A 23,145-nucleotide genomic window follows, 5' to 3' on the forward strand; every position below is an offset into this window, starting at 1 on the left:
ATACTTACAACAACCCATATCTACTAACAATTTTCATTCTTTTCTTTTCAGGCTTCTTTTTAGGAAGGTTTTCTGTGTGTGCGTGTGTGTGACAGAGAATGTGTGCCTGCATGTTTATGCATGTATACATAGAGGCACATATGACACATAACTAGGGTCATATTTATATACTCAATTTATATTGTTTTCTCTATTCTAGGTTTATCACATGCATCTTTCTATTCTACTGAAATCCTCAAAGCCTATTTTCTGTGGATATAACACTTGCAGGACATTTATGTATTATCTATTCCCCTACTAACGACTAGGTTGCCATGTGGAAACATAAGTATTAATATATATCTCATGTTAATGATAACATTTAATTTTAAGATGTATGTGTTAGTTTGTAAATCGGTTTGCTAATATCACAGAAGAACTGGAAGGGGTACCCAAATAAGATAATAGGTTGCTATTATAGATATGATTTAATGCTGATAACTATATCCTGATGGGCTGCACAATAATTAACCATAAGTTTTAATGTATAGATATGACAAAAAATGGTAAATAATAGGTTTATAATTTCATAATGGGAAAGCTTACTATACTGCTATTGGGATACTAATTCAACCTACCTGTTGGTATTGGTTAAAATAGGTCCTGCTTTTCCTTCTGGGGCCACAGTGATGAAGACGGTGCCACACTGATGGACAATGTCCACATAGACATAACCAAAGCCAGTCAGGAACACGATCTGCAAACAAACAAACAAACAAACAAACAAACAAAAAATCAATGATTAAAAAGAAATAAGAAACACTATTGAAATGACCAACTTTAAATTTAGTCTCAAGTTCTGATTCAATGCCATAAACACTTCCTGCTTATATTTCTTTCTATCCATGTGTACAGGCTATTTAGCTGACTTGAAATGAAAAAAGAAAAGAAAGATCAAATCCAGATTTTTCAATATCCAGCTGTAAGGTTCAGAGAAAAAAAATGAAGGATGACGGGGCATGAGTGTCTTCATTCTCCATTTCCTTGGAACTGGCAAATAACCCCGTGAGGGCTGGGGCCCAGCCATGGGCCAGCTTTCTGTGTGCATGTGAGTTTCTGTGGGGAAATAAAAAACCCTCTAAAACTCCAGACTTGAAATGCAATGTGTAAAAACCTTTCAGGTTCTTGAGTGTTGACTTACTACTATGAGAATGCTCTTCTATGCTGGGGACACAAAAACTTACCCCCAAACTGACCAATGAGGCAGGTCATAATCCTTCCAAAGTCCTTTACATAACTTGTTACAGGACTGTAAGATAAGTTCATTGAACTGGAGTCTAAGTTAATTTTTCTACAGTGACTGAGAAAGTGGATTGAGAATGAAAAACCATTCTATCTCAGAAGCCAGGTGCCAGGCCAGCAGGACAGATTTCCTTTCAGCCATAAATACTGAATTTGCTTAGATGAATAAATAGTTGAAAACAGAACTATTTGAAAACCAACTCCAAGAACATCATGTTTGCAGCCAACACTACCTGAGGGTAGGGGCAAGAACCTCCTTATGTTTGGGAACGTTGATTCTAATGAATTGCAGTATCAGTTCAGTCCAACCGGGGCTCTTATTATTGTTAGGACAGCAAATCAAAGAAAGACCCATAACTTCTGGATGAAGGAACCAAGCTAGGTGCCTGCTTGACACGTAATGAATGTATTCTAATTCTGACCAAGGAAGTTACCAGGAGTGTCCACAGAACCACAGGAGACTCACAGTCTCAGGTCTGAAGCAAATTCAAGGTCACTGGGCTTTGTTCTTGTACAATGGCTCTTCCTTCAGAAATCCTGACCTTCTGCAGCATCCAGGACACTTAGTGCCATCCTGGCCTCCTCCCTCTCCTCATTCCTTCAGCCCATGGGTCATCAGAGCCTCTAGCTCTGCTGCCTCCTGCACTTACTTGTGCTTCATTGTTCATACCACATCCACCGCTCCAGCTTAGGCCCTTGTCTGACCCTCAACCCTCCCTGTGCCTAGAATACACTTTTCCCCATAAATTCCTTTCAAAATCCTACGTATCTTTGCATATATAGCTTTAGGACACTTTATTCTATTCTCTTAATTTTTCTGTTCCTTTCCTCAGCTTGATACCATTCCTACACCTGAATTCCCATAGTACTTTGACTATATTTCTATTCAATCACCAACTTGTATCACAGTCACCTGTTTATATACCACACTCAATCACTAGATTGTCAGCTTCCTGAGGGTAGGAGTAGGGTTCATTCGTATTCTCTATGGACAAGTTTCCCAAGTGGGCTGCTTTGCAAAAGTATCTATTTCAAAAGACTCTGTATCCTGAATTTTCCCTCTTTGTTCCAAGGTAAGAACTGAACTTGAACACGATAAAATGTGGCATGTAGGCAACAAAAAAATGGCTCAGCTCATGACTCTAAAACAGGTGTTCTTTCAGAAACACATTTATAAAAGCCATTCTTTTATATAATGTATAAAGTAAGTCAACTGCCTTTTCAGGCTCACAGGCATGGGATTATTCATTTGGTACAAACCTTTAAGACCCTATGCTACAGTCAACACTCCCTTCTCTCCATGACTATCCATACTTTGGTGCCTGCCCCAGGGTTTTAGCAGAGAATGTGAAAAACCAGAATCACTATCCCTCAAAGGAGGGAGGGGGGAGGGGGCCAGAGGAGGGAAATATTTATTGTTCTCATTGTCAAAGTGATCTTCAGGCATTGCGATGGGAGGATACTCATACTTTCGAAGATAATAAAAATAAGGCAAGTTGATGGCTTCTGTTAACTGCCCAAGGGACTTAGAAAGCAAGCAAACTAACCTAAACCTTTAAGGTCCTTCTTTCTCTTCTGAAAAGAAAGTTTTGCTGGGTGTCCCTTCCACTTACTGTTAGAATGGAAGAAATACAGACTCTATTCTCGGAGCCTGCCCTTGTCTCTTTTCACAGCGGATAAACAGCTCACAGTGCCAAGTTTTTTGTACAGTGGCGGCTCTAGGGATTAGGGAGACAGGTAACCAAGTGCCAGAGAAATCAGGCACCTATAAATCAGTTCTCCAGAAGTTTAAAGTTATTTTGGTCTGTTGGTTTGATCATTCAGTCATTCAATCAATTTTTCGACACTTGAAGAGGCCTCACAATGACTCAACCACTATATTAGGCAGCAGGAAGACAGAATCAGGCCCTCAAGTTGCTCACAGCTCAAGCTGTGAAAAAGCCAAGTGCACAAATAATGAGATAGTAAGTAACAGTTTTGGAGCAGAGATGTGTAAAATGCTTCTTCCTCTCAGTTTCTTAACCATCATGCTTGCTGTATAAACAAATGAGGGCGGTGGTTTTGTGTCCATTCTTTTCCATACTTATAACCACGTGCCTGGTACTCAGTAAAGATCCGAAAGGACAACATCTCAATGTGGCTCCTGTGGCGGGATCCGACTCCTCAGCCCCTTGCAGTAGGGTATGGTCATGTGACTAGTTTTGGTCAATGAACTGACATGTGCTGCTTCTGAGTCAAAGCATGAAAGAGCCAGCCTTCTTCCCCTGCAGAGACTGAATGTTCCAGATCATGGTGGACCAAATCCGATTTGCTGTTTGTTACTGTAAATAAAGTTTTATTGGGACACGGCTCTATTCATTTATTTATATACTGTCTCTGTCTAAAAGCAGAGTTGAGAAATCGTGACAAAGGCTGAATGGCCTGCAAAGCCTAAAACAGTTACTAGCGAGACCTCAAATAAAAGTTTGCTGACGTCTGCTCTGGACAATTGTGGTAGATTGTTATACAGTCAGGCACCTGCCCATCCCGGGACCCATGTCTTCATTTAGTCCCTTCCCATACTGGCACAGAGCTCGGCCATGTGACTTTCTTTAGCCAATGGGATATCAGGAAATGAGGGATGAAGCAGCTTGATAAAGCTTGCTTACTGGGGTTTACCCTCTTACCACCGTGTGAGGAGGCTGGGTGTAGCCTGTCTCAGGAGGAAGGACCATGTGGTGAGAGAGATGCCCAGACTTCCCAGACGAGCTTGTCCCTCAGCCTCCTTTCTCAGCCAACCCTCCAGCTGAATGCAGCCGCATCAGTGATTTCAGGCTTGTCCTGCAGAAGTCACCCACCCAAATCCTTCGAGTCACAAGTTAATCACTATTGTTTCAGCCTCTAGGTTTTGGCATGGTTTGTTACAATGGGGAAGATAGAGGAGAACGGATCCATCAACCAGGGTCCCTGAGTGAATTTGTAAAACACAAGCCCTCTCCCTACCCCCTCCCCAGCTGCCACCCCTCAACGACAAACACTAGGCACATGGCCATGAACAAGAAGAAAGTTCTAGGATTATAACAGGCAGCATAACCTAGCCCATCTTAACTAACACAGATATTGGCAATAGAAGTAGGGTTCTAACAAGAATTAAAAATATGAGTCCTTGGCTTAATTGTAGAAATTGATAATGAAGGCTACAAAATGGGGATTTATGTTATGCAGTGGCAAGTCATTTAGTAAAACTGTTGTCTGAGATTACTTGGGAAGTATATCATAAATCTAACAAATTTGTGGCTCTAGCAGATGAGGTTTGGAGACAAAACACTAGTAGTGTGTGTTGGCCACTGCTGGCTGTGTCTGGTGATGTGTTATGAAGAAGAGAGGAGCTCAGGAAAGAATGTGGCCAGTCTGCAATTCAAATGACAGAGTAGAGCGAATCCAGAAATTCAGGGCCCTGTAAAGTTAGAAATGCTTTTAAACTCCCAACAGCAAGCGATTTTGTCTTTGAACATGAAGGCAGATGAATCTTCAGCCCTAGGCTATATATAGGTGTACACTCAATGTCAACATTATTTTATTGTTAAAGTGACTCATAAAAACATTTAGATTAAGAGTAAAAATTTCCCACAGAGTTTCTCTTCAAGCCAGAGAGAGGTAAGGAAGCAACATGGCACAGAAGTATGTTTTTTAAAAAGTACCATGAATATGGTTACTGGCACGTGGAATTTTCTGAAACCAAACATAAGAAGTCTACTGAGTTCTTAGGAAATTACTACTGCCCATAAATCATGAGCATATACTAAAAGAGACTGTGATTATTTGAGACTCAAAACAAGCTTCAATTTTGGCCAAAGCAGAGTTCTGAGGGTAGATACAAGGACTGGAAGAACAATGGGAAGACAGCCCGTCCAAGGACAGAAACAGCTCAAAGACTATTCCTTGCTTCCAAGGTATCTATCCCACAATATGTGCTCCCAAAATTTCAGATTTGTTAGGGATGAGATGCCACTGTATGTCTCTCATTCTTCCTCTTTCCAATTTGGTGGGACTATGATCCTGTTATCCTGTCTTATTAAATGGCAGGGAAAGGGGGAGCAGATGAGCTCATAGGTGACTGGTTAGAACCCTGGGGAGGAGATTTGTTTGTTATGTGTGTGGGAAAAAGAATGGTTTAGTAAATGACTGATGGCCAAGAGGAATTTTTTTAGTTGTTTGTTAATGCCAAAGAAGCTAGCCAGTCCTGAATAATGCCGTCAGTTATTTTTTACTACCGTTCTTTTGTACTTGTCCTGTTCAATATATTTATAAATGAGTAAGATGAACATGTAGAATACATGCTTATCACATCTACAGATGAAAAAAAGCTACTGTGGATATTTAGTACGTTGGATGACAGCATCACAAATTAAAAAAAAGAAATTAATCCTCACCCAATGACATTTTTTTTTCCATTGCTTTTTAGAGAGAGAGGAAGGGAGAAATGAAGGGAGAGAGAAAAACAGTGATGGGAGAGGAGCACTGATCAGTTGCCTCCAGGATGTGTCTGGAGCAGGGTTCAAAACTACAGCCTAGATGTGTGCTCTGACCAGGAATCGACCCTGCAACCTTTTGGTTATGAGACGATGCTCCAACCAAGTGAGCCAAATAAAAGTGATTTCAACAAACTGGGCAGGGTCAATAGCAACAACCTTTAATTTGTTGGGGATAAATGTAAAGTCAACGGTACAGCAAGTTATGTGATAAAGACTTGGGGGATGCAGCTGACCACAAGTTCAATAATAACGAACAGTCGGAACTTGTTAATAAGAAGCTAACTCAATCTTCTACCTTATTAATGGAAGCACGGGGAAGTAAGAGCAGGTTGGACCACATCTGCAATACTAAGTGTAATTCTGGCTGCCAGATTCTTAAAAGGGCACATAACACACTAGTGTGTTCAGACAAGGGTAACTGTGGTGACAGGTCTGGAAATCACATTTACTGAACGAATGATGCATGGAACCAGAGCTGTCTGGCTTGGATAAGAGAACACTTAGAGGAGACGTCGAAGCTGCCTTCAAATGACTGTAGAGTTGCTGTCAAAGGGGAAGTAAATGATCTCCGATGCTCCAGGGGCCGATGCAAGGCTGAGTGGATGGATGCTGCAGAGGGTGGTCTCAGCTCGATCCGAGCACTAATGTCCTCGCAGCCACTGCTGGAACAAACCACAGCTGTGGCACAGGCATTTTCTGAGGGGCAATGTCATGGAAGGAACTCTTGCACGAAGTAAAAGGAAATTAGAAAACCTCCTCTCACCTGTGCTTTCATGAACTTTCTGGTAGCATATCTGTAGCCAGGGCAGAACCCCCACAGGACAGACAGTGATCTCAGCTGGTGTAGGAAGAGCAAGACAGGGTGACATGGGAGCCTGACCCTGCGCAGTTAGTTACAAACCACCTGATTCGTAGTTGATTCCTCTTTAAGCCCTAACCCTCTTATCAGTTTAAAAACACATGAAAATTATTGCTCTACTTTAGGGCTTTTGTGGTGATCAAAGGCTCTTTCTCAGGACAATAATTTAGATACTCAGGGCCTTGAAGGCAGGAATTACGCTTACTCAGGACAAGGGCCTGGCCCCGGGAGGATCCTCAGTACAAGCTGATGGGATAAGTGAAAGAGAATGTGGGCGTGGATGTGAAAGCACTTTGTAGGTGGTACTTAGCTGTCCTCTCCGCCTCCCTTATACCCACACGCTATTTGAGAAGAAAACAGGAGAAGAGCGACCCCGCTACATACTCCTGCTAAGAGTCCAAGACCATGAGAATTTATTGGATCTCATCAGAAGAGAAGCCACCTGTGAAGGGATAATTTTAATCTGCTTTTTGGGGTTCAAACTGCTCATCCTTCTCCACTCAAACTGGTCAGAAATTGCTTTTTATAAACAATTCAAAGACTCCCCAATGCTCTTAAGCTAAAGACCAAAATCCTTGATTGTAGGAAGAGGACCTTGCCCGGCTTGGCCCTGAATGCCGCACCAGCCTCCTCTCCCCTACCCCTTTTCTGTAAACTTGCGCTTGGGCCCCCCTGCCTTTCAGCCCCTGAGAGGACCATGTTCCCTCTTTGAACACCAAAGCCTAGGACATGTGGCTCCTTCTGCCAGGAAACCTCCCCCTCTCACTGCCTGCTCCTCCCTGGGGGCGCAGATGCCCTGGCCTCTCAGGCTTGTCTGCTGCCCACTCTGCAGCACAACCGAACCTTTGCTTTGGAGCTCTTACCCTGGTTCACAAGAACCCTGCAGCCTGTGTGGTTACTTGCTCACTTTCCGTCTCCTCACAGGCCATCGCCCCGAGGGCACGGGCTGCCATGGGTATTCTCTTTCGCCCCAGCACCAAGTTACAATGTGTGGCGCACACTGGAAATCAGTCCGTACTTGACCGAATGACTGAAGCATGCTTCCCAACATCTGTATTAGTTAAATGGCAACTACTAGGTTTTCTGTGTACCTTTTTTGTGTTGAATTTTCAAAACAATGTTTCCCAAGGTTTCTATCAGAAATCAACATCCCATATACTATGACAGGATTCTAAACTATTTTCCTGATAGGATCAAAATTATGACAAAATTGTCAATGCAAGCTTATTTTTCATGCCTTCCCTTTTTTACTGCAAATCTAAAGATCATTGTCACATTTTGGATAAGAGCAGCGGTGGCCACTTCAGGGCCTTGAAGTGAGGCAGGGAAGTCGAGGGCATTGATACTTGGTGGTTAGTATCCTAACCAGGTGTGGGCCAGGGACACAACCCCAGGAAACCGCCACCGATTTCACAATCAGAATTTTGTGCCCTCCATGCTATCGGGTCTTCCCGATAACAACTAATCTGAAGAATACTTCTTTGTGTCATTATAAAGTTATTTTCTGCATATTCCCTTCCATATTCTATTTCAAAATTATACATGACATTGTCCTGCTCCCAAAACCGAGGCAAGGGGCACATCTATGACTGACAAGAGCTAGAGGACTTTTCTTCCCGTGGGCACTAGGGGGACTTCCTGGTGTTTTAATTCTGCTGTTTGAAATTCGCATCACGTGCCTCAGAACCAGGGCTGAGGAAAGGCTCCTGGAAGACAAACTGACTCCTACGGAAGAGCTGCTTCCTTTCATCAGAGGACACTGCTCCCTTCGCTCCCCGGTGATTTATATGCCCTGGTGCATTATGGAGGAGATGGCGGGGAGGGTCTGAAACAAATCTTCCTGCAGAGGAGGAAGTAACCTGTGGTCTGCAGGACATATGGCCCCCAGCTCCTCAAAGATGAATGGGAAGATGACATTTTGCTGGGTCCTCAGACCAGGGATGATAAGGGTGTTGGAGAGTACCTCCTTTTAGCTTTGAAGTATCTCTGACTACAAAGGTTTGAGGAAATTTAGGGTGAATAGAAATCCCCAAAATAAGGTTTGGCAGGCAGAAGGCCTATGGTAAAGAAGTCCCTAGACATATATAAGTAAGGCCTTGAAAATCTTTAAACTCAAGCAGGGGAGTTCGAGGACCCCTGAGCAGCATGCAGTGTTTATTTTGTAAATTAATGAGACCAGGAATGTCTCCTGAGGCTGCACGGATACAGCGGATTGTCATTGTTCATTTAATGAGCACTGTGGGTGGAAGCCACATCCCTGGGTATTTTGGGGTCACTGTAAGTGCAGGTCTCCAAGGTGTGTGTGGCCCCCAGGCTGCTTGGCTCTTCTTACGCCTGTCCCGGGCCAGGTCCTTCAGCTGTTTCCACAGCTACAGCCGCCCCCTTCCCTTTTCCTCATTCTCTTACAGACGATTCATTCCACACTGCAAAATAAACTTCAGGCCACAGCGTAGCAATTTACTCAATTTTCTGGCTCATCCCCCCAACTATCTCTACCTACACCTGTGCCTCTCCCCACCTCTTTTCCACTGTCAGATAAGAGGCCCTTTCACTCAGGGGGAATTATAGGCCCTGGGCCTTGGACTTGCCTCTCTGGGCAACTCCTTGCTCATATTTTCCACTTCTTGACTGATTCTTCTCCTGCAGCGTATGAAGAGCTTCCGCCCCTCTGATCTCATTTGCTTCATGGCCACGCTCTGTGGAAGAACACTTTTCACATGTTCCTCCAGCCCCTCACTTCCACTTACTCTGAACTTGTAATTTAATTGTTACCTTGCTTCCCCCTGTTTCTGCCACCTCACACTCCCTATACCTCCTCGCTCAGAGGTTTTCATGTTTCCACCTGCCTGGGTTTTCCTCCGCACGCTCTCTCTCTCCCTTCTTAGTCTCTTTTGCTGCACTCTGTCGTATGCTGGAGTTTTCCACGGGTAGGCCTGGGTGCCTCTTTTTCTTTTCTCTCATTAACCTCGTCTTCCCATTTATTCATTCATTTGGTATTCATTAACACTGTGCTGACAGGCACTAGGCTGAGGACAAATAAGGCAGGTATCTGATGGCCAGGAATCTGGACTTGGTAGGAAATCATTTCAAGCAATAAGTGAAACTAAATGTCACAGATGTTCTATAAGCACATAGAAGGTCCTGAGGGTGGGGAGACGGTGTCACAGATGTGAAGAAGAGACTCTCTTGAGAGATGAGCACACGCCAGCAGGACAGGGGAAGAAGGGAGGAATCCCAGGTGAGGATGCAGCCCTCTGCTTCAGAGCTACTCTGGAGTCAGGCAGGTCTGCACAGAAGCCCAGGCCCTTCTCTCGCAGTGCACAGGAATCAGGCCATGTTCCTCTGGAAGTCTTGGTTATTTACTTCTGTAACATGGAGATGATAATCCCAACTTGTATTGCTGTTGTAAAAGTTGGGTAAGAATGGACGTAGGTTTTTGGAGAATACAAGATGGTGGCACGGAAGGTGGATGTTACATTCATCTCCTCCCAGGACCAAGCTGCAATTATAACTAAAATATAGAGCAATCAATCTGAATAACCAACGGAAGACTAGCTAAAGAGAATTTCTATAACGAAGGATTTACGGAAGACACATTGAGACAGTAGGAAGGGTGGAGACACTAAAAGGGCTGTCCCTCTCTCCCACCCTGCCCAGGAAACAGCTGAGGTTCCAAAGGGATATCTTAGCTGTCGCGGGGGTGGGGGATGGGGTTCCCCTGAGAAGTGTGGGGTCTCAAACCTAGGCTGAGCTCCTCAGCTCAAGGCACCAGAGCCAGGAAGAGGTACCCACACAACATCTGGCTGTGAAAACCGGCGGAGATTCTGTTCACCAAGAAGAGAGAGGAGTCTGCCAGAGATGCAGGCACCCTCCTAAAGGGCCAATGCACAACATCTTGGGCTCTGGTGAAGGGAACGTGGAGTGGACTAGAGTCACATGAGGAGTGACTGGGGTTTGTGGCTCTGGGGAACTAGCTGAAGGGACAGCCACCAGGATCCCTATGCTGAGTCATTCTCCCAAACTGCAGATGCCATCTTTCTTGGGTTGTGCACACCCCCCCACCCCCCACATAAGGCATCAGCCTGGGGGAATGCAATAGCCCCACCTTCTGGACTCCCTGTCACGCCACCCTGAGAAGTTCATGCTCTAGGCCAGAGGGCAGAGGTCCAAGCAGATTCAGGAGACGTCAGTGACTGAGTTGCGTGGCTTTGGGGCAGGGGCCATTCTCTCCGCTTTCCTAGGAAACTGATCTACGGTGCCTCCCAGGCAAGGGAGATCTGCGGACACTGCCCTGTCCACTCCTGGCAGCTCTGCCGTGCTCAGGGCTGGGCAGAGTCCAAGACAGACTTAGTTGTGTGGTTCTGGCATTGGTGTCACCCCTCCACCTTTGCTCAGACCTGACCGATACCTCCCCGTAATGGAAGATCCAAATAAACACAATTAAAAATGAAGGAGGAGAAGTAACAACCAACACCAAAAAAATACAAAGGATTGTAAGAAAATATTACAAACAATTATATACCAACAAATTGGACAATCTGGATGAAATGGGTAAATTCCTAGAAACACACAATCTGCTAAAACTGAATCAGGAAGAATCAAAGGTTCTGCACAGACAGATCACACCTATGAAATGGAAGCAGTAAAAACCAAAACAAAAACAAACTCCCAACAAACAAAAGCCCTGGATGGGATGGCTTCACAGGTGAATTTAACCAAACATTCAAAGAACCAACTCATCTCCTTCTCAAACTATGCCAAATAATTAAAGAGGAGGGAAGACTCCAAAGCTCATTTTACAAGGCCAGCATAACCCTCGTTCCAAAACCAGATGAAGACACAACAAAGAAAGAAAATTATAGGTCAATATCCCTGATGAACACAGATGCTAAAATCCTCAACAAAATATTAGCAAACCAGATCGAGCAATACGTTAAAAAAAACCATACACTATGATCAAGTGGGATTAATCTGGGGATGCAAGGTTGGTATACTATCTGCAAATCAATCAACGTGATACACCAGATAAACAAAATGAAGGATAATAATCACATAATCATATTAATAGATGCAAAAAAAAAGCATTTGATAAAATTCAGCACCTATTTATGATAAAAATTCTCAGCAAACTGCAAACAGAAAGAACATACATCAACATAATAAAGGCAGTATATGACACACCCATTGCCAACATCATATGCAATGGGCAAAAACGAAATGCGTTTCCCTTAAGATCCAGAACGACACAGGGATATTGGCTTTCACCACCCTTAGTCAACATAGTACTGGAAGCCCTATCCACAGCACTCAGACAAGAAGAAGAAATAAAAGGCATCCGAACTGGAAAGGAAGGAATAGATGATTTGCAGATGACATGATACTGTATATAGAGAACCCTAAAAATTCCACCAACAAACTACTAGAACTGATAAATGAATTTAGTAAAGTAGCAGGATACAAAATAAATATCCAGAAATAATTCGCATTTTTATAGTCCAGTAATGAACTAACAGAAAGGAAAACTAAGAAAACAGTCCCATTTACAATTGCATCAAAAGAAATAAAATACCTAGGAATAAACTTAACCAAGGATGTAGAAGGTGTGTATTTAGAAAAGACACTAAAAAAACTAAGATACAAATAAGTGGAAGCATATACCATGTTCGTGGGTAGGAAGAATTAACATAATTAAAATGTCCATACTACCCAAAGCAATCTATAGACTCAACACAATTCCTATTAAGATTCCAATGACATATTTCACAGAACTAGGACAAATATTTCAAAAATTTATACGGAACCACAAAAGATCCTGAATAGCCACAGTGATCTTGAGGAAGAAGAACAAAGTTGGAGGAATCACATTACCTGATATCAAACTATATCACAAGGCCATAGTAATCAAAACAGAATGGTACTGATATAAAAATAGACACATAGATCAATGGAACATAATACACAGCTCAGAAATAAACCCACATCTTTATAGTCAATTAATGTTTGACAAAGGAGGCCAGAACATACAATGGGGTAATGAAAGCCTATTCAATAAATTCTTTTGGGGAAAATTGAACAGATATGCAAAGAAAAAAAAAAGAAAGAAAGAAAAGAAAAAAGAAACTAGCCACCTTCTTATACCACACATAAGAATAAACTCAAAATGGATTTAAGTCTTAAATGTTAGTCTCGAAACCATGAAAATCCTAGAAGAAAACACAGGCAGTAAAATATTGGACATTTCTTATAGCAACATTTTTTCTGATATATCTCCTCAGGCAAGAGAAACAAAAGAAAAAATAAACACATGGGACTACATCAAACTAAAAAGTTTTTGCACAGCAGAGGAAACCATCCACAAAATGAAAAAACAACCCACTCAATGTGAGAACATATCTGCCAATGATACATCTGATAAGAGTTTAATATCTAAAATTTATTAAGAAATTTACAACTCAACACTAGGAAGACAAACAATTCAATTAAAAAATGGGCAAAGGACCTGAATACACACTTCTCCCAAGAGGGCATACAGATAGTCAATAGATATATGAAGACATGCTCAACATCACTGATCATCAGAGAAATGCAAATTAAATCCACAATCAGATAACACCTCATACCTGTCAGAATGGCTATCATCAATATGTCAACAAACAAGTATATGAGAGATGGCGGAGAAAAGGGAACCCTTACATACTGTTGGTAGGAATGCAGACTGGTGCAGCCACTGTGGAAAGCAGTATGAGTTACTTCAAAAAATTAAAAATGGAACTGCCTTAAGACGCAGCATTCCCACTTCAGGGAATATATCCAAAGAAACCTAAAACACTGATTTGAAAGAATATATGCACTCCTGTGTTCACGGTAGCATTATTTACAATTGCCAAGATGGAAGCAGCCCAAGTGCCCATTAGTAGATGAGTGGATAAAAAAGCTATGGTATATTTACATAATGGAATTCTATGCAGCCTTAAAAAGGAAATCTTACCTTTTGTGACATCATGGTTGGACCTGAGAACATTATGCTCAGTGAAATAAGCTAATTAGAGAAAGACAAATATGATTTCACTCATATGTGGAATCTAATGAACAAAATAAAACCAGAGGCATGGAATCATAGAACGACTGATAGATCTCAGAGGGGATGGGGATGGGAGTGACTGGAAGATATTAGCCAAAGTACATGTATGCATATATGCATTGTCTATGGATACAGACAACAATGTTTTGAAGGCTGGGGGGGAGGGAGGAGGAGTGGCTTGGTAGGGGGGGAAATGGGGGACAGCCATAATAATATCAACAATAATAGAAAAGAAATAGCTGTGGTACATTTACACAATGGAATACTACTTGACTATAAAAAAGAAGGAAATCTTACTTTTACAACAGCATGGCTGGACCTGGAGAGTAATATGCTAAGTCAAAGTACCATATGATTTCACTTATATATGGAATCTAATGAACAAAAAAGTTAACAAACAAAATAGGAACAGATTCATAGGTATATAGGACAGATTGACAGCTGTCAGAGGAGAGAAGGTTGGGAAGGTTGGGGGACTGGGTCAAAAATGTAAAGGGATTAAGCAAAAAACAAAAACAAAAACAGAACTCATAGACACAGATCACAGTATGATGATTACCAGAGGAAAAGGCGGATGGAAGAGACAGAAGAGGACATAAGGAGGAAAATGGTGATGAAAGGAGACTTGACTTGGGGTGGTGAACACACAATACAATATACAGATGATGTGTTGTATAATTGTTACCTGAAACCTATATAATTTTATTAACCAATGTCACCCCAGTTAAAAATAAAGAATAAAGTGCTTAGCCCAATGCCTGGCATACAGTTAGAAATTATTAAATGGTAATCATCATTATTATTGTACATGTATTTATAACTTTAATATGTGTTTTGTAACCATTACAATGGGATCTACTTCAAAAGCTTATTGTGAAGATCAAATAAACTAATAGATGTGAAGAACATTAAAGTACAGCACAATATTATTTGGCCATAAAATGGAATAAAGTCCTGGCACATGTTATAGATAAACCTTGAAAATATTATGTCAAGTGAAACAAACCAGACACAAAAGGACAAATATTGTTTGATTCCACTATTATGAGCTGCCTAGAATAGGCAAATTCAGAGACAAAAAGTACAATAGAGGCTACCAGGGGTTCAGTGGAGGGGAAAACAGGGAGTTGCTTAATGGACACAGAGTTTTGGTTTGAGATGCTGAAATAGTGGTAATGGTTGTACAACACGGTGAATGTATTTAATGCAACTACATATTAAAAATGGCACTTAAAATTTTATTTATTGATTGATGAGAAAGAGAGAGAAACGCTGACTTGTTGTTCCACTTATTTACACATTCATGGGTTGATTATTGTATGTGCCCTAACCAGGGGTCAGACCCACCACCTTAGTGTACAGGGACAATGCTCTAAACATCTGAGCTACCTGGCCAGTGCATAAAAAATGGCAAATTTTAAGTACAGTAGAAATGAATGCTTAGGCGTGTTTCATTTTCAAGAATGGTAACACCACTAATATCCAGAGTAAGAGACAAATCAAGACATTTCATTTGTTCAGGATTTTAAAACCACACTTACACTTGCAAAGTTTTAGGTACTACTAGGACAAAATGTATATTTAAAATTAGTAAAGTTTCAAAAATGGAAATTAAACTAGGGTTGGCATTATAATTGTCTTAAAATATGGCTAGTTGGACTACCTTCTATGTAGAGAAGTCCAACAATTTTATTTCATTTTGACCCTGTGGTAGACCCAAGGAGGGCTTGCTTAAGCCAGTGCTCCTCTCTGGTAAACAGTTGTCTAGTGTACTTTAGGGATACATATTTGTATCTGAGAATTTGTAATGCAAGGATGTAAGAATGGATACAGACAGGCCCTCACACAGAGACAAGAAGTCCCTCATTTAGAAAACTAAGACAACCATCGAAACCTTAAAAAATGGCAACGTTGCTTTGGGCACCAGCAGGAGCACGTGTGACTCACTGACCTGTGTTCCTGGGTTGTTGATGTCAACGGCATCACTCCACTCTGTCGTTATTTCATTCGGGGATTCTACTCTCAAAAGGAGGCTAGGAAGTAGGTCTTTGGTCTTGCAGTCTGGATAACTGGCAATCTGATGATAAAGCTCATGATGGATTGAACACTCAGCAGGAACTTTTCGGCAATAAATCTCAAACGTTGGAATATCTAAAAAAAAGGCATATGTAGACTTAAGGCCTTGAAGACAGACTTAGGGATATTAAACTAAATGTGGAAAGAAAAACTTTACGAGGGATTAATAGCACATTTATTTAAACATTCCTCACAGGATCAGAGGTAACTACTAAGTAAAAACCACCAGGAAAAATACAGGTTTTGCATTATTTAAATTCAATGTTATAAAACATACCTTTAATATTTTCCTGAATAAGCATTGGTACTGGACATCTGTTATGGATAACTACTCGAGGACCAGGGTCTTCAGAGAGAGTTAAATAGGTCACTCCCAAGTGCTCTTGATATGTCAGTACAATAGCCCTAGAACAGAATCAACCCGAATGACAGAGACGGTTTAGAAAGAAATGAACGCTTTCTCTCCTGATGCACATTTATTTAGACTTGCGATATTCAGAACTCTGTAATACCTTCTCTTTTATAAACCAGAGGAAATGGTTTCTAGAGAAAGAGGGTCATCTTCTTACACATTAACTGCCATATATGAATTATACATTCACTGATTTTTTTCCCTAAAACAGTAACATACATTTATCATAAAACTTTTTTTTTTTGAATGAAAAATTATCTAAATGGAAAAAAATGCATAACTTCTGCTGCTCAGAGACAAATACAGGTACCTTGTGCTACAGCTTCCTCCTGCTCCTTCCCCCTCAGTCTGTATGTGCCTTAAACTTGTTGGATCGGGTGCCTTTTTCCTCAAATGCACCTGGTAAACTTTGGCCAAGGCCAAAGCACAAGTCCTTTGTGCTTTTAGAAGGACTCCTAGAGAATCTGGGTACCTGCTCTTTTTTTCCCCCTAAAGGTAGGTAGACTCATAATGTTTGTTGTTAGTTTTCACAGTGACTATACTTTGTAGGAGCTCCACTTGACTACCAAGAACAAAGCTGTACTATTTGGCATTAAAAGGACTGCTCTGTGGGCACAGGCTACCCTCTGCAATGGGTGACAGAAATGTTCCAGTTCAGATCCATAAACTACCAAACAACATCTCATATCAAAGCAGGAAAAAAACTCTCTCTGATGTTTAAATTACATGGACTGATTGTTCAAATTAATCAGATTAAACTGGTATTTGCCAAATGTATATTTTCCCATTTGCTATTTATCTTGTTCATCAGTGTTAGGGTCCTTTGTGAAGACTGTATCTGCCTGAAATGCCAAAGAGAACTGTCCATTAGCATTTGGGGAAATCCCATTAATTAAACCTTCAAATGTGCACTGTTGGACTGAGGAGAAGAGAGAGGAGGTGACAGGGCAGCAGGAGGGGAATTCATTTTCAGAGTTCAGTCCTTGGATTACACCAAAGTTGTTTTCTTCCCTGCCTCATTTTGAAAGAGTTGGGAAAGCCAACCTCAGGAATTTTCTTTCTGGTGGCCAAGAAAGTGGGGTGGAGGCAGAACTAACGTATGGGATTCTTAATCTAACATCTCACTTAATATTAAAGAATTAAACTAAGTTATTTTAATAAAATTATGCCTTATAATTCTTAGAATTTTAAACAATTTCAAATAAGAACTCACAATTTTGTCTTTAAATTAAAAAAAAATAAGCTTTGTTTTCTAGACATAGGTTCAATTCACTTTCAGAAATGCTTCCTTAAACTCACCACACTTAACTTCTCCAATCAGAATATAAGGATAACCACTCCTTCCCAGTTAGGGATTAAAGTGTTCATGAACCAGGGGTGTTGGTGAATGTTGTGAAGGAAGAAGGGATGTGTGTAGGGAACAGGGTCTTACTAACGTGAGTTAGCTAGAAAGTTAACTTTCAAAATATTACTACTAGACATTCATGTACATCACAAAGTCAGGATGGCTAAAATCTCAAATAAAGTCTATGACTTCATAATCATGAGAATAAGTAACTCTCATAAGGCCACAATAGGTTTTCTTTTGTACTTTTTACATAGAGCATAAATAAGTTACTCCCGACAGCTACAAAAAGGATATATTGCATGCGGAACAACCACAAAATTAAAGTCCAGTATGACAAACCATTACATGTCCCCGGCTTGATTCTGTGGTTATTTGCATAACTGGTAACTTGCGTGCGGAAACAACCACAGAACAGTCTTCTGTAACTTGTGTTTATCTAAGTTATCTCTCTTAATAACTTTTTGAGAAAAATTCCATTTTGAAATAAGATATAGAAAAATAAAAAGGTTTTCCAACTTTACGTTCTCATAATTTAACCCTTATTTCTTATCATTTGACAGAGGCTAAGAAGTCATAAAAGAAGACGATCTTTTCATTACAATGTGTTGCTGCTACACCATCCTCTGCCCCCAGGAGAAGCAATAAGAGAAAAAATCTCATATGTGATCATAGTATTTGTCCAGTTGTATACAATGTGTAGAAGCCATTATATATAAAAGTAAAACTTGGTTTTACATATGGTGGGCATTGCAATGATTCTCCTGTCTCTTGGCACCTGGATGAACAGGTAGAGTGACAAGCAGAGCAGGGCATTCACATATATGTACAGTACCTGGTGCAGAATCCATTTTCCCTACAGCTACCCAATGGCACTGCCACACTCTGTCTGGGAAACTCCTGTCCAACAACAGCTGGCAGGCTCCAGCTCTGGGAGCTGTCGGCACCTGCGGCAGGAGAAAAGGCCAGCGAGATCCACTTTTGAAGCAGAGATGCATCCAGCGCTGATGGACTGACATCAGGCGTTAAGTCCCAGCAAGGAAGCGAACTGGAGTTTGCAGCAGGCCAGTGCTGTGGGCCAATGCTGAAAGTGGCACTGTCTGGAACATGAAAATACTGAAAAAAGAAAAGACAGTGCAGAGAGAGCACAATTACTGCAATAATACAGAAAAGTGAAGCGTTTCCAAGCACATCTTCTAAGAAACCATAACCATTTATTTTCAGGAGGTGGCCAGGTGAGGGGCACGGGAATATTAAAAATCCTCTTCCCCAATGACCAGGGCAGCAGCTAGAGGGGCACCAGTCCACTGTGGAAGTGGGAGAGGTGCCTAGAAAAGGGGTGAGTGCTGGGCTGGCGGCATTGTCCCCTCTTGGACCCCTCCTCCACATACAGCACCACACGTGGTGAAACAGGTCGCCCTATACTGATGAATCCCCAAGGCTCTGCCCCTTACAATGTAACAGAAGCGACAGCTCTACCAGGGACACAGAGGCAAACAAACACAGGAGCCTGTCAGAACGAGGAGACAGAGAAGCATGGCCCAAAAGGGGAAACAGATCAAGGTTCCAGTGGGAGATCTAAGCGACAAGGAGATAGCCAACCTCACAGATGAGGAGATAGGCAACCTAACAGATGCAGAATTCAAAACACTGGTGATAACGATGCTCACAGGCTTGACAGATATGCTTGAGTATGGCAAACACATAAGGGAAGAAGTGAAGGCTATGCTAAGTGAAATAAAGGACAATCCATACAAAACCAATGGTGAAGGGAAGGAAATCGGGGTTAAAATCAATGATTTGGAACAAAAGGAAGAAAAAAAGTCAACCAGTGCAGAATGAGGAAGCAAGAATTGAAAAAAATGAGGAAAACTTCCCAAATTTTGCGAAGGAGATGGACATACAGGTCCAGGAAGCACTGAGAGTCCTGGGCGAGCTGGACCCGGAAGGGACCACACCAGGATGTATCATGACTGAGATTCCAAAGGTGAAAGATAAAGACAGAGTCCTGGGGGCAGCAAGAGAGAGGCGGAGAGTTGCCTACAGGGGGGTGCCTGTAGGACTATCAGCTGATTTCTCAGAGGACACTTTGTAGGCAGGAAGGAACTGGCAAGCACTATTCGATGTGATGAAAGGCAACCTGCAACCAGGATTATTGTATCCAGCAAAGCTATCATTTGGAATGGAAGGGCAGATGAAGTGCTTTCCAGACAAGGTAAAGCTAAAGGAGTTCATCATCACCAAACCATTATTATATAAAATGTCAAAGGGACTTACTTAAGAAAAAGAAGATCAAAACTATGAACACTAAAATGACAACAAACTCACAACTATCAACAACTGAATCTAAAAAATAAAAACAAAATCCAACTAAGCAAACCAGAATAGAAACAGAATCATAGGTATAAGGCTCATTTGGAGGGTTATCAGCTGGGAAGAGGAAGAGGGATAAATGGGGAAGTGGTGCAGGGATTAAGAAGCATAATTGTTTGGCACAAAATACACAGGGGGAAGTTAAGAATAATATAGGAAAGGGTGAAGCCAAAGAACTTATATGCACGACCCATGGACATGAACTAAAAGGGGGGGTGGGATTGCTGGAGGGAAGGGGGTTACTGGGCAGAGGGGAGCAAAGGGGGAAAAAATTGGGACTACTGAAACAACATAATCAATAAAATATACTTAAAAAAATAAAATCCTGTTCCCACGACAAAGCCCTAGTGAGACAGTTATAGGCAGTTGGAGTAGGAGCTGCTTTTCTAGGCAGAAAGAAACATGACAGAGCTGGGGTGACTTAAAGGCAATGCAAAGTTCTCAATGTGTCCTAACTATTGCTAAAATCCAGCTGCTACAGGAGCAGGAATGCCCCGTGCTGGATGAACTGAAAGAGTGTGGCACCCTGGGGGCTGGGGGACTTGGAAAGAGATCCGAAGGAGATACAGAACAGTGACCTGGGAGCGTGGAAGACAAATTTGGGTGAAGGTTCCTCCTAAGGGAGGAGGAAACTCTTGATACCAACCCTTAGCTGGAATTTCACATGGTTTCTGGATCATTTGAGTTTCAGAATTTTAAACTTAGTAAGGACATTGAGATTTCTATTTTAAATTTATTTTGGGAACCTTCATTCTGTTTCCCATAGTGGCTGCACCAATTTACAATCCCACCAACAATGCACAAGGGTAAAAAGTAAAGAAATGAACAAACAAAACAAAACCAACAGACTCCTAGACACAAAGTACGAACTGATGGCTGCTGGAGTGTTGGGCGATGGGGGAATAGGAAAAAGGTGAAGAGTAGTAAGGGGAACCAATTTATCACATAAATAAGTCACAGGAACCTAAGGCACAGCACAGGGAACATAGCAAATAGTATCGCAATAACTTGGTGTGATGACAAATGGGTACTAGACTTCTCACGGCCATCACTTTGTAAGGTATAGAAATGTCAAATCTATGAAACTAATATAATATTGCATATCAACTGTAATTAAAGAGCTTTACACTCCAGAGTAAAAATTCTAATAAAAAATGACCTTGAGAGAATTTATTTGATCCTCCTCTTTCACAGAGCAGATAGCTGCTTTCCAGAGAGCTGACGACTTTTCCAAAATCACAGAACTGTTACCATTGGTACTGAGCTGAGTATACAAGGGGAACAAAGGGAACCAGACATTGAGCTTAATAAACTGAGGAGCATAAACCTGTTTGCTTCACCAGGAAGCTACAGCTTTTCATGCTCCAGGGGATTAACACTCCTCTCTTCCCCACTCTGGTACCTTACTGGACTGTTGGGAGGTGTGGGGGAGGTGTGGGACCATAGAGCCCTGTCAATCTAACTAGGGGGTGTGGACCCATCCAAAATCTGAGAAAGCCTGGGAAAATGATTGGTCATTTTGAAAAAAAAACACCTGGTCCATACCAAGCCCAAGCTAAGATAATCCCAGGAAACAAAGGAGCGTGCTCTCTCTTTCTCTCTACCTCACATGCACACCCATGTGACCCAAACTCACATGTTCACTCTCCATAGACAGTGGCCCTAGCAGGTGCATGGCACATAGCCATGCGGATCCCACAAGCAGGCTCCAGGAGGGGCCTGAATCCTGCAGCACAGCAGTGGGCTGCAGTGGGAAATGCACACTAAACCAGCTGGATGCTGGACTGCATTGGACTCTAATATGGAGCAGAAACTCTGGACACTGGCTTTTGCTTTGGCCCTGGTGAAGACAAGATTGGACATTCTCCATGGCAGGACAGACGGAGATGGGACATTGGGAAGTGAGGAGGGGGAACCCCTTAAATTTACATCATGGATAAAGTTTACCATGGAGCCCCATCCTCCCGTGTGGGTCTCAGGAAATTCTTGTCCTTGCGATACTGCAAGGACTCGGTTTCCACCGATAACAAAACCAGTGAGTGGCAAAGCCCAGCCAGAAGCCAGGCTTCCTGCTTCCTGTTTGGTGTTTTTCCCACTGTGCCACACAATCTCCCTAGGAGGCTAGAGGTAATTACGACTTGAAAAAATTCCTACATCTGCCTGAAGCTGGGTGGGGGCTTAAAAAAGGGGACACTCCTTAAGCTGCAGGGAAGAAGGGGTCTGCCTTGTCTTCCCAGGAGGCCAAGATGAATGAGGAGTTCACTGTGATGCTGCTGTCGCTGCTGCGGCCGGCTGTACTATCATTTCCTGAGTGCCTAGCCTTTTTATCAATATTATCTCATGTAATCTTCACAAAAAACCCACAAAGAATACGGAATTATGGCCATTTTCAGATGAGGAACTGTCAGTGTGGAAAGCCCTGACCTAAGGTTTCAGGAAGCCGCCAGGTGGGGAGAAGCAGAATTACCAGGACACAGGGGCTGACTCTTGTCAAAGCCCCTCCTACAACCCACACTGTTGACTCTATGCCCCACCTCGGCACTTCTGGTCACCTATGTATTTGAACAACTCTTGAATGAACCAAGCTAAAAATTTATTGTGCTGACATTTTTGTAAATACTGCAATGCATGGTAAACTTAGAAGAATAGGACTTTCATCCTATTTTATTGTTCTAATGTAACTTTAGAAGCTGAAAGTAAGGGATAATGGTAAATGCAGACAAAGATAAATAAAGATTATCCTTTCCTATATGATAGTTTCAATAGCATAACACTTAGAATACTCTGTTTTTAAGTCCTTTTAAAATATCTCCCTTCTCTCTAGATGCAAATAAAAACCACAATGAGATACCACCTCACACCGGTCAGAATGGCCATCATCAACAAATCAATAAACAACAGGTGCTGGCGAGGATGCAGAGAAAAGGGAACCCTGGTGCACTGTTGGTGGGAATGCAGACTGGTGCAGCCACTATGGAAAACAGTATGAAATTTCCTCAGATAACTAAAAATGGAACTGCCTTGTGAACCAGCAATTCCTCTGCTACGATTATACCCAAAGAATCCTGAAACCCCAATTCGAAAGAACTTATGCACCTCTATGTTCATAGCGGCGTTATTTACAATAGCCAAGTACTGGAAACAGCCTAAATGCCCATCCGTAGATGAGTGGATTAAAGAACCGTGGTACATTTACACAATGGA

General features: G+C 41.9%; 1 protein-coding gene across 1 annotated transcript in view; it reads right to left on the reverse strand.

The window, feature by feature from the left end:
• The window catches only part of VPS13B (vacuolar protein sorting 13 homolog B), a 714,607-nt gene that overhangs the window by 24,551 nt on the left and 666,911 nt on the right, over positions 1-23,145 (reverse strand). Inside the window, exons 52-55 of the mRNA XM_090283521.1 lie at positions 18,404-18,684; positions 16,089-16,216; positions 15,687-15,886; positions 618-736 (exon numbers count right to left, since the gene is read on the reverse strand). Of these exons, the coding sequence (XP_090139647.1) occupies positions 618-736; positions 15,687-15,886; positions 16,089-16,216; positions 18,404-18,684 (728 nt within the window). The remainder of the gene's footprint in view (positions 1-617; positions 737-15,686; positions 15,887-16,088; positions 16,217-18,403; positions 18,685-23,145) is intronic.

Source organism: Furipterus horrens, unplaced genomic scaffold (genome assembly GCF_987537825.1).
Source record: "Furipterus horrens unplaced genomic scaffold, mFurHor1.1.pri manual_scaffold_7, whole genome shotgun sequence".
Taxonomy (NCBI): Eukaryota; Metazoa; Chordata; class Mammalia; order Chiroptera; family Furipteridae; genus Furipterus; species Furipterus horrens.